General features: G+C 34.7%; 1 protein-coding gene across 1 annotated transcript in view; it reads left to right on the forward strand.

Annotated features, from left to right (window-relative positions):
- Positions 1–13042, forward strand: part of LOC106895737 (connector enhancer of kinase suppressor of ras 2-like) — a 218568-nt gene that overhangs the window by 140636 nt on the left and 64890 nt on the right. Inside the window, exons 10-13 of the mRNA XM_014955349.1 lie at positions 4408–4541; positions 5108–5313; positions 9679–9765; positions 11218–11471. Of these exons, the coding sequence (XP_014810835.1) occupies positions 4408–4541; positions 5108–5313; positions 9679–9765; positions 11218–11471 (681 nt within the window). The remainder of the gene's footprint in view (positions 1–4407; positions 4542–5107; positions 5314–9678; positions 9766–11217; positions 11472–13042) is intronic.

Raw genomic sequence — 13042 nt, forward strand, 5'->3', positions numbered from 1 at the left:
GCAAATATTACTATTTACACATTAAAAAAGGTTTATATATCAAGTTTCAAAAGAGTAGAAATCCATGAGACTTGAAAACACATCACCAGTATGCGAGAAATCCTCAGCCGTATTGAGAGTTCTGTTTTTTACTGTGAGTAGTGCTTGTGTTGTTGAACACTTCATTTTTCTGAATAGCAGCTTGTCTAGTAAGCAATTGGTCATCTATATCACCGGCATGAATGAACTTGTTCTGACAAAAAATACACACTGTAGGAATTTATAGGGTGATACGCAGTTACAAAGCCCCATTTTCCCTTACCACAGGCAATCCATGTAGAAGAGTGACGCCTGTGTGTTTTCTGTGAATTCACCCATCAGGGGAATTCTGGGGATTGAGTTTATTCCTTCAAGGCAGAAAGCAGAGACTCAGTACCCCATCCTTAATCTTCATACCCCCTCAAAAGGTAAGGGATGTCCATGTTCAAGCCTCTTGTTGCTGCACCACTGGGCTTTACCAGCTTCCTGCATCCTGTCCTGCTGTTTTTTGCAGGATGCACTGGCGTCATTTGTTTGTTGTTTTTGAACAGCACTTTTTAAATAGATGCAGTAGTTAATTATCCCCAATATTTGCAAAACACACACAGAATCACAACAGTTTATTTTCTTTCTGAAACAGTTTGAATTTTTCTCTTTAGCAAACAATTGTTTATTTCTGATGGGTGTTGAATTTACCATTTGTTTTTCTTTTTTATTCTGGTATTTCAGCATTGCTTAATCATTTTACTGATAATTAGCTAGTCTCATTCAAAACTTTGAATAATATACAGCAGATACCTGAAGTGTCACCTTTCAGAAGTCCTCTATAAACAAACGTGTTTTCTTTGGGATTTTTTTCACCTGTACATGTATTCACACACACTTTGGCAAACATTCATTTGTATACAGACGTGGTTAGTATAATCATTTTAAGAAATTGTATTGGAATTGAACTATAATACTTAAATAATTGACTCTGTTTAATTGATAGACCTGGTTAGTATGATATTTACTGTTGATTAAAATTACCTTTTTGCATTTGACATAATACTAAAATATTACATTAAATACTCTTATTAAACGAACGTTTTAGTAATATTAAAAGACCCCTGTGCTATTTTCCAGATACCTAAAACCATTGAAATTCCGTGTCTGATATCACAGACATATCTGGAGCTCAGAGGGAAGGTATACATTTTTGCAAACTTCACTCTGAGCTTCAGGTCATAGAAGAATTACATTTGCTGGAATTATCTGAGTGATGATAGAGGAGAAGAAAGCAAGGGCTCTCTTCACTTCATTAAAGAATTCCAGGCCAGATGATTGAAGAAGGTTTCTTGTGAGCAGTTAGTGGAATCGCCCAATACAGTTTATTTGGACCAGGTGCATCCTTTGAGAAGGGGTAGAAACAGGCCTTACAAAGACGTAATGGCCAGCAAATTCTTGGAAAGCACTGAAGATAGGTATTTTTCATAGAGAAGGTAGAGAACATAAGTAAAGCTGAGAAGGGGAAAGCAAGAGACAGCTTGAGAGCAATCATGACACAGTACATTTAAATAAAAGCTTACAACCCTTATATAGGGAAAGTGAACTTCGAGAGCACGCTTTTTTGTAAACTCAGTGTATGAGCTCCTATAGTATGCCAGTTGACAAGACATGAAGAGCTGGTATTTAGGGGGGAGCACTCTTTGACTATTATTTTTCAAATGTATTTATTGTGAAATTGTGAGAGATGGATTAATTACAGTAAGGTTAGAAAACCAAGAAGTATGATGTTTGTCTTCAGAAAGGAGAAATACAATAGCTAAGGAATTATAAATGTCAGTCAATATGCACAAATGGTTTCTGAGCACTTAGAAGATAACAGATGAGTAAAAATAACATGAATTTATTATGAAGAAATCATTAAACAGGTTTACTGCTCTTAGGTGAGCAGTTAACCGACCTGGTAGATAGGAGAGAAGCTGTATATCTTACTCTGATATTAATAGCTTTTCTCATGACATTCTCTTAAGTATGGCACAGAGAATTAAGGGCTTGGTGAAAATTGAGATTGAATGGGTAGAAAATTACTGGATAACCTCGCCTAACAAATAGCTGTTAATGGTTCACTATCAAACAAAGGACGTATAATTTAGTATTCAACAGAGGTGATACATGTGTTTTCCTTCCATGTTTTCCTGATAAGCTGAAGGATCTGCTTTCTAAATTTGCATATGGTGCTAAACCAGGAGGGCCTGTAAATGCAGTGGAATTTTGGCTGCTAATGAAAAAACCTAGCTTAGAAAACTAGAAAAAAGCTCTAAAAATGTAATTAAATTAAAGGGGACAAAGTACAAAGTATTCTACTTTGAAATAATCAGATGACATTTTAAAGAATGTTTTAGTTGAATACTATGGCAATAATTCCAAATCATGTGGAAATTACAGTAAACAAACAGCTGAATGTCATGTTGGAAGGAAGTCAGAGACTTGACTGAGAGACATAAATGAGAATATAAAACACAAGATAAGTGAAATAATTATTCACCAGGTAAGTGAAATAATGATTGTGCTTTATTCAGCATTAGTACAATCTCAGCTGGGTGCTGAGTACGCCTTGTATAAGCTGGGTACACCTAGTCTAATCAGTTGGAGAAAGTACAGAGCACACTACAGTTTATTAGTGTTTTAGGAAACAAGACCTACAAGGGAAGAAGTAGGTTTTATTCTTGTTTTCTAGCCAAAATAAGAGGAAACAGATAGTATACAGAATGTAAAAATAAATGAAAAGTTAAAGAATGAAAAGGAAGGTTCTCGCTTTCAGTGATGGGTAGGAAAAGGATTGAATTAAAATGAAGCAAAAAAGATTACATTGCTGTGAGGTAGATTTTTAATAATCTATCAGGAATAACTTAGCTATCACCCTATTTGGGAACATATTTAGGAACAGTCATATTAACTCTCCACATCTTTTTTTTTTCTATTGTTTACTTCCTTAACTAACCTGTAACCTTACCAACTGCTGAGTATAAGCCCATTGAAAAGAAATTTTTCACAAGAGACTTGGTAAAGGTAATTTCCTTTCTGATTCCGAAGTGGAGTTTCTGCTTGTCTTTCTGTGATGGTGATAATTTATGATTTCATCCATGGGAAACTATGTCCAGCTGCAGGTAAATTGGGAGATTATTAGAGTATCTTATATTTGGTCTCTTTACTAACACTGCCACGTCAAAAGTGTGGAAATAATGGAAGTATTCTAAATGTAGTGGTTGATACTGTGTATAAGATGGAAGGTTCTAATTTCCAACAATATGAGAAAGTAAGTAGTGAATGATTCTTGTCTCTGGCAATTACTTCTTGCCTATTTATATTGATAATATGAAAAACCTGAAAACATGTGATCAAAATGTAAGAAGCTTAACAATAAGCATGGAAGAGTAGGATAATTTGGACCCCTACACAGACTGATATTCTCCTGAAAAAAACATCCTTTTCTGGTATTTAGGATTGCTTTTACTTATTGAATCACATAAAAATAATTTCAGTGTTTATCTCTAGAAGATAGAAAGCACTGTATTTAGAAAAATATTATAAAATTGTCTTCATAGTTTTCATCCAGTTTCTAGGTCACTGTGTTTTCCTTCCACCTGTAGTGAACTAGTTGTATCTATTAAAGCACAATTTTGTATATTGAATGGGAATTTTTCATGTAAATAATCTAAACAATAACACTAAATAATTTTTTATTATTATTTCTTGAATATAAACACAGACTGTACCTTGGTTGATAAAATATTCTTTGTGTATATATCTTTGTATCCTGCACAGAATATTTGGTTGTAGTCATTATAGCCATTGACTTGAGCTTCTCTGTGGATTTTGAGTTTAAAAAGTGTTTTAACTTTGTTTAAAAATTAAAAACAAAACCAAAAAGACCACCAGACTTTATTCTTTTAATATTTATGATGCTCTTATTTATTGCTTAGGTTAATTTATATTTCATCGCTAGTCACCAAGGAACCTATATTTGTATCATCATGGCTATGGTTTCAGGAAAAAAATAAGAAACAATAGATGTTTTCTTAAAAGATCTAGATATTCCGTCCTTGTTAATAATAAATCTTCTGCTGAAACCAACATTATGGTCATGAACACTTTCATTCCAAGCGAGTATTCCAGAGTTCTGTGATTAAGTTTGTATTTATGGCATTTAATAGTGTGTGTCCTTCCTCCCCATATACTTGATTTTCTACATTGGTTAAAAATCATATTTTGATTCTGAATTTCAGATTTTTCCATGAGATGGCTTTTAGATTAATTTCACTACTGGTCTTTTATCAATTTATTTCCTAACTAGTCTTGAATTCCAGAAAACATTAACTTATTCATGTATTTGTTTTTTTCCAGCCTGTAATTCCAACCAGTCCAACAAGCAGCTCTACAACACCAACAAGTACAATGGGCATATCCTCAAAAATGGAGAACTCTGCACTCCAAGACGTTTTCATTCTGTCTCCTATGTCAGGACTCTATGGCCCTAGGTATTTATGTCGTAATGAATTTGAGGTTTTGAAAAATAAAATTTTACACTTTGATTTCACTAGATTAATAAAACCAACCAAACAAAAAGCCTTACAATCAAACTAAATATTTAGTACAATTAAGAGCAACATATCGTTATTTTGAGACACTTAACTTTTAGTTAGCTAGATACCAGTTGAGCAAAACCTGGGATTACTCCTAAACCAAGAAAGTCTTTAAAGAAGTCTTTAATCATTCAGTTTTTTTTCCTTTAATGTGACTGCTTGTATCTTACTCTAAAGCAGGCATTTCTGCAATGGAAACCCTTGCCTTCTCATGTTATACCGATTCCTTATGCTCCCTTTCAAATACTAGAAAACTCCCAAATGGCTGTATTTGTCTTACAGTTAAAATGGAACCTAACGATGATTTCATTAAGTTACATTTCTTGAATTGAATCGCTTTTATGAAAGTTTACACGTACAGCTTTTCAACTACAGGACTTTTCATTTGTAGTGTTTGGGAGAGACAGTTGTATGCTTTATCATAAAATGGTTAATTTCTCCATAATCTCGGTTCTTTCTAGGGATGAAATTGGAATAATGTCTTGTGATGACATCAGCAAATTTGGAAAACCTGGAATGAAAGGCTCTGAGTCTCCAAGCTATTTCTTGGAGCATGAAAGTGGGAAATACTACACCTTAATTGAAGGTGAAGGCCACCCTGTGAGCTCTGAGTATGAGAGAAGCAGAGCTGCAGGAGTGCGGAGAAGAGAAAAAACACCCACTCACGGTAGGCTTGATTTCTTTAATATTTCTGAATTGACTGGATTTACAAATTGTGTTATTAACACTGCAACACCCCCAAATCTGTCAATCTTTCTTACATCGTGACCTGTTGGCTGTGAATAGTAGGCAAAGGAATAATGAGCACAATTACAAGCTAACGTTCAGGATCAGGACTAAGTTATTTATTCTGCAGTGCACCCTTAAAATTTTGCATGAGCCTTAAGTTCATGTTATTTGGATAGTTAGCATCTGGATTTTGCTCAATTTCAGTCGTAAGCTCTTGGAGGTTATTTTAGTTGTGGTATTCTGGATGGTTAAACTTCAATGGAGGGCCTGAAAAGGCTTACTTATGATGTAAAACTATCTATAAGATATAAGGCCCTCCAAAATTCAGTGCTGTATTAAATGGATATAATTACGTGAGTACTATCCTGCAAGGCATTGTTAATACAATAAATATATTTCAAAATCTTAGAATGGAGACTAATTAACTATATAAGATGCTATTAAGAGATAATAAACTCTGGGTTTAGATAGAAATTTCATGTGAATGTAAATCCATATGGGTGTACAGGCACACAAACATATAGTGCTTGTATATGAGTTTATGTATCTTTATAAAAGGTATTGCTGAAAATTAATTGATTAATCTTTTATTGCTTATCTGTTAAAACTGATTTGTTTGGTGTTTGTTGAATTTTAGAGGAATGCTTATGAAATACAGCAGTGTATCTTCATATATTTGCAGTGGTTTTATTTTCAAGGCAGTAAGTTATTTTTGTAGTTGACAGACTTAAAATAAAATATTTCTTTTAAAAACTGAAAATGACATCATTTCTGAGGCTCAGAGAAAGCAATGACTCCTCCTTCTGATCATTACATTCTGTATGGGTAGATTCTACCTTTTTATGTTTCTATACATGCCATACCATCAATCAGTACTTCATTCACCTCCTCTGAGACGAAGGGTTTTTTTACTTTCTCTCATTTTGTTAAAAAGTTTCCTAAATTTTTTTGTCCTTGATATCTAGGAAAGGGAAAACCTCTCACAAGCTCACAGTAGTAAATAAAAATGTGTCTGTGAAGAACAGAGGTAATAAAAACATGCTGCAGTTCAATGGAGATAATATCAAAGGCAGTTATAGTAGAAGGTCCAATAACAGCTGAAATGGAACACAGTTGGGGGAAAAAAAAGAAAAATCTTTAAGCACCACAGGCACTGATTGTGCTGGTCTGCCATAGAACTGGCTACTGTGGTGCATAATTTGATACCATGACTGTTATTAAATGTAGTTTCCTATGCTTCTTTCAGTTGCTAGTATTTAGAACCAATGCTGCTTTCTCTTCCCTCTTCTCGGGCTGAGGTCTTCTTGCTGCCATAAATGTTAGAAGAAAGGGCAACTGACAGCCCCAGATGCCAAAACAGATTTTGATAGTTAAGATGTGAAAACATTTTCTTCCGTAAATTTTTGCTGAGATTTTCTTATTATATATGAGATATCTATCTCTGTAACTTACCTGGGTTAAGGTTTCAACTGTGTTACCTTTTGCCTAAGAACAGCTAATGAGTGACAGTTAAGTGATTTCACCTGCTGTTTCAAGAGCTGAGAGGGTAGAACTGAAGTCTGAAAATAGGACACCTGCAAGAATACTTCAAATTCTGTCCAGCTGCAGTGATAGTTCACTACAGCTGGAGACTGATAATTCGCTGTAGCTAGACTTTCCCAACAAAGAACATCCAACTTTCCAAGTGCTGTTCTGTTTTTGTCATTCTAATAGTATGAAAGAAATCTTAGCTTATGTTTATCAAGTAAACAGAACTTTTGTCCTGTTTTTGCATTTTGGTAAACATAGCTGGATTTATGGTAAAAAATGGCAAAATACCAATTGTAAAATGGACAGGATTGTGTGTATCTATAAATACACAACCTTTTCAGAATAGGGAAATTTTAGTAGGTCTTTATTATATGTAGGGTATTTTTAGTAACTTGTACAACCATTTAGTTGATGCTTGGAAGAGCTGTAACACCGAAGAGTAGGATTCCATTGTAAGACTAGTAATACTCAGTCTTTATCTCCCTGGTAGGTGACATCATTTAATAATAAAATTAGAATGAAAGATAGATCTTCACTGTGATTAAAATTGGAGGCAGATGGATGTATTTGGCATGCTTTCATAAATTCATGCTGCATGATGACTTAAAATGTTGGGCTCTGTGCCTGATTCCAGTAATACTCAAAATTTTTCTTGTGTTTATGTTGGCCAGTCCTGATTTTCTGTAACTTTGAATATCTAGAAGGAATTTGACTTAAAAGTCTCAGGAATATGCCTTTGTTTCAAAAAGAGTTGTTAAGCCAGAATTTTTTAAACTACAGATTATATGAATCTGTCAATTAACAACTTCCAAATCAAAATTTTGTTCTACTGTAGTAGAATAGTTTGTACTTTTTGACTTAAAGATACACATTTGAACCATTAAAGTAACACTGTGTCTTTTGTTGGAAAGACAGGATTTATGGTAGATCCAATAAATGTGTCTGATGCTGGAACCAGAGAGCCCTGGGCAGAGTAAGGAATATAAAACTTCTGAAGTCTTTCATGGTTGAGCAGATGCTTCCATTATTGTTACTACTCACACAAACCATGGTTCAGAAATTCCTGCTATGGAGTTAACCAGAATTAAAGTGATTATTAGAAACCAGTCTCTGTTGCAGCTGGTAGATGGAAGGATACTCAGGCAGATGAGACCCTCAGTATTGATAATATGTGCAAAATCCAAGGAGGCAAATAAGAAATCTGTTTTCTCAAACATTTGTGAAAATTAAGCTTGTATCTATCATTACTGTGCACTGCGTTGCTTTTTTTTTTCTTTTTTTAAACCAAGAGCTATACTCTAATATTAGCCTGACTCTAACATGCTATGGTATTTAGAGTTCTTGTGGCAATGCTTCTCAGAAAAAATCCAACTCCCAAAGTTAAAACAGTTCATAGGTTACATTTTTTTGGGAAGAACTTGGAAGTACAAAATTCCTTTGTTTGGCTTGTGTATTTCCTGCCCTAAATTTCTAGTTTTGATGTCAATCATGCTGTGGCATCTGGCATTTGTGTTACAAATCTCTTCAGAACTTCAGACCTTTCTTCTCTTTACAGAAATACAGCTAAGTTTTATTATGTTGATCTTCATTTGTTTTGTGCATTCTTAAGTTTTTTTATATTTATAATCTTCACTTGTTTCTCTTTCTTTTCCCATATTACTGATTCTTCCTTTTGTTTGATTTATATTTTTTTTCTTAATTAATGTTATTCTTTTAAGGCCAAATTTGAGATTAAGAGATCAAGAATACGTTTTTAGTTAGAGGTAGTTTCAACTGTTAGGCAGGCAGGGAATCAACATATATTTTCCATACAATTAGTTATACACTAAATTCTGTGGTGTACAAGTATAATATGGAAAAATCTCAGTACTCTAGGTATATGTTTCCAGCAAATCACGTTACCCAGAAGCACTTTTGTCATACACCTGTTTGTTCTTAAATCCTCCTAACATTTTAGTAGCCAAAAAAGACGTATTTTGGAAGAATGGTGGATCTCAGCATACAAATAATCCACAGAAAATACTTTGTCACTCTAATCAACCTGGGGAGATGGATAATGAAACAGAAAAGCTTGTTCACATTTAAATTCTGTAACTGTCCCAGAAACAGAACAGTAGCAAACTGCTTTAAAAGAAAGTTTACTTGAGTGCTAAAGAAACGCACTAAGTTTAGTCAGCTGGCGTACAGAAAAAGGAATCTTTGCCTTACGGGTCAGATAGAACTTAACCAATAATCTAGAGGGTGTGTTTCTGTATTTTGTGATGATAATAAACACTGACAAGGCCAAAGTGCTAATGCTTTATAGCATAGTTTTGTAGTATTCCTCGTTTCATGGTCTGCTATTGATGTTTTACTGATACCATAGTAGGGAATAACTAATGCACATTGATATCTTACAGTCTTAGTGCCATAAAAGTCTATTAATTAAAAGCCTAATGTCTGAATCTTATACTTTGTTGTTGTTGTTGTTATAAAACTGCACCCCATGTTTTCTTTCTAAGGCGTTTGAAATTAACTGTAATCTGCTTTACATTTACAAGTAATTTCAATGAAGTGGTACTTTCCTTCAGATCAGTATAATGAAGAGGAGAACCCATCATATATAATGGTTAATTGATCCTGAATGCTGCAGCTTTAATAATGTATAGGTGCTGATCAAAAGGATTGCTCTGAAGGATCGTGTCATGCTTGTAATTTATAGGCAGTACTTAGACAACAGCCTTTTATTTTTAGTCTTCAAAAATTATATTGGTTTATCTTGAATTGTTTCCAGGAGATTTAAGGCCTGTTTCTATGCCTACCGAGTACAGTTGGATAGGGGAGTCCAAAGAACAAAGCGTGTACAAGAGGGGAAGCAGAGGTGAGTATTTTTTTTTTTCTCTGCTGTTCTCCAAGATTTTTTTTTCTTTGTTATTTAAGAAGCATGAACTTATCATCACAGGAGCTAAATCTATTTTCTCGAGTGCCACGAAGAATGTGAAAGAGCCTGTTTAGTGTCTTGAGTTTTTGTGTTTCTGTTTCTGAAAATTAAAAAGTTTGTATTAGTAGGATGGATTTACCCTATTTAATTCTATTATAAAGATAGATAAACATCAAGGGAAAAAAACCTTGTAAGATTCAGATATATGTTAATAACAATCAGATCTTAATCTGCACAGTTCTAGAAAACTGTAAGTGGTGTTACAGAGGGAGTCATGTCCTTTGAGACACATTTTGATTAGTATGAATGAATATTTGAAACCAGAATCAGCTGATCTGCCAATGTTCAGACCAGCGCTAATCATATAGCTTTATTGATTCCAGTGGGAATTATGAGCTATGGAAGAAGCATGGTGGTAGCACAGTTCTTTTTTTTTTTCTGTTTTTTCCTCTGTTAGAAAGCAATTATATAATTCAAAAGAGTATTCTTCAAATATTCAAGCATGTTGGTTGTTATGTCAATTGCTAAAGATCCTTAAATGAATACCATTTTTATCAGAGTCTTTTAGACAAAATGCGGGCAGCTGAGAGGAGTGCAGCTTGGCCACTTGTGACAAAATTGAATGATACCCTTGAAAATTAATACAGGATTTTAAACTATTTTTTTCAGTAATCTTCCATTCCAAGAGAAAACAAATTTCATTTAAGGCACAAGCCTTTTCTGATTTATTCCAAATCTGTTGATTAATGTTTTGTTTCTATTTCACTGTTACAGACAGATTCCTTTCCTCAGACTTGTTGCCAGGCCAGTTCCCAATTTGAAATTGTGCCCACGAATACTGCACATCTGTTTAAGACCATTATTCCAATTTGTCAGGCTCCTTGAAATTACAGTCCTTGTCTCTGGAATGGTCGCAGAGATGTCCCTTTATTGATACAAGTTACAAATATTTTATGTGTATGCTCACTTTCACCTCAAATGGCAGGGGTTGTTAGTCAATGTGGTACTGAGGCCAGTGCAAGTCCCCACGATTCACTTGACGTTCACATGACTCTTTCCAGTTTAATAGTACCAAGTGGTGATCTAAAACCTTTTGGCTTTATTTATATTTTCTGTTGTTACACAAGCCATATCCTGTGGACTAGCTTCATACTATCTGTCATGCCAGGACCTGGGTATGTGCCACCATCTTTTCCGTGCCTAGGTTTTGTGCCAACTTACTTAGTTTGCTCTTGATCGGAACCTTGGTATAAATAAGTTTGTTTGCAGAAGAGCCTTAGATGAAGTGGGGAATGAACGAAGCTGACAATGCAGATGCAGCCAAAATGGTTCTCTGCTTGTTTCCTCTCACTAATATTTCTTTTCTTTCTTTTTTTTCCCCTCCAACAACTGACTCTGAGAATTCACTCCTGCGGTATCTGAGTGATGACAAGATACTGGTTATCCAAGAAGAGCCTTTGACACAAAAAGACAACAAAAGGGACACAGGTCGTAGGTCAAGAAAAAAGGGCAAAACCACAAGCAGTCCAAACTACCCTATTAGTCCACCTGTGCTGACATCTACTATTAATGTCAGGCTTGAACCCGGACAGCAAGATGTCTTGAATTTCTCACTAGCAGAAAACAATACAGTTCCACTTTATCATGTAAGTACATAACAAAAAACCTTATTACACAAAGTTCATGGAAAAACACTGAAATATTTTTCTTTTAGGATTAATACAGGTATAGAGGTATAATCTTCTACTTTATATTTTAGTATTATATTTTATAGTCCAAGGAAGTTGCTTAATGTCAGAGCTTTCACATGAGAACAGTCTAGACAGAATGGAAAAATGCAAGGCATGCTTTAAGATGCTTTAAGTAAAATAGTGCTCTTTATTACTTATTGAGACTGAGAAATTGTTTAATTTAACCTTTTTTCAAAGGTTGGTAAGGATCCCATACTCAGCCTCCAGTAACAATCACTTAAAAGTTATTTTGTATCCTTTTGTATTTCCCCTTCAATCACTATGTCTTGTCACCAGCTTAATGGGGTTACTGTTTATGTAAATTGCAGTACCATGGCCACAGTCTAGTAATGTGAATTTATTCATAGTGATAATACAGGAAATATTTTGGACTAAAAACTGTGTGGGCTATATAATTCATTGGAGAAATGACGATCCATGAAAAAGCACTGGGTTCTCATGACTATTGGCTAGTGCAGAATTTCGCTGTACTGATTTGGATGTCCTGAAATAATCAGTAGCCTTTCAGAGATCAGTCCTCACTGTTTGTGCTTTGTATGTGTATATTGCCTTTTACAGAGGCATTCTTAAATTTTACTCATGGCCCTACCACTTGGGAGCGGGCTGCTTCGTTCTCATGGCACAGAGTAGTAGCTTCGAAGTATTTTGTGCACAATCCTTAATTCTTCAGGGCAGTTTTTTACTGAACCCTTCACATTGGTATGGAAGCTTGTCGAGATGTATTTACTGTCTAATTATGGTGAATGTCCTCCTAGAAAGACATAAGTGAAAAAGCAGGACTTGTAGCAAGTTTCTTTGGAGTTTTTTGCATTTGGACCTTCTACTTGGTGTTTCTCTCTCTGAGAAAAATCTTGGGAGATGACTGTATTTGTGTCAAGTCTGAGACCTAAAGAAGGTTCACCCAAGGGGATACATTTGAAATACAGCTAGCAATTCATCTCTCGTGCGGCAAGCTGTCAGCGTTTGATAGTCAAAGGATCAGATAATTTTTCTTCTGTTTTCAGGAAATTTACATTTCCTTTTCCTATGCTGCTGGAAGTTAGTATTTTTGGGGAAGGTGGAAGGTCTTTTCCCCAACTTCAGAGAAAGTCAAGTAGTTTATAAATCAAGTCATGTGGTTTTTTACTGGGAGATACTTATTCTGTCCATAAACTCGTAATAGATTATTAGGATCACAAAGAAAAGGATTTCAAATCCTGGGATGAATGAGAAAATTATTTTGCAAGTCTGCAAAAATACAACATTTCATAACTTGGTAGATGAATCAACTGGTTTTATTTAATTTTTGGATGATTGTTTGATTTTTTTGATGTTTGTCTGTTGAATCATCTGACTTCTGAAGAAAGGGAAATGGGTCATACGGAGTGAGATGCTAGTTGGACCCTTTAAATAATGGTAGTTGTTGGTTAAGTTCCCAGAGTCAACCCTGTTGTCACAGGATTTATTTTTCACTGTCAGCACAACCT

This window comes from Calidris pugnax, unplaced genomic scaffold (assembly GCF_001431845.1).
Source record: "Calidris pugnax isolate Ruff unplaced genomic scaffold, ASM143184v1 scaffold38, whole genome shotgun sequence".
NCBI lineage: Eukaryota > Metazoa > Chordata > Aves > Charadriiformes > Scolopacidae > Calidris > Calidris pugnax.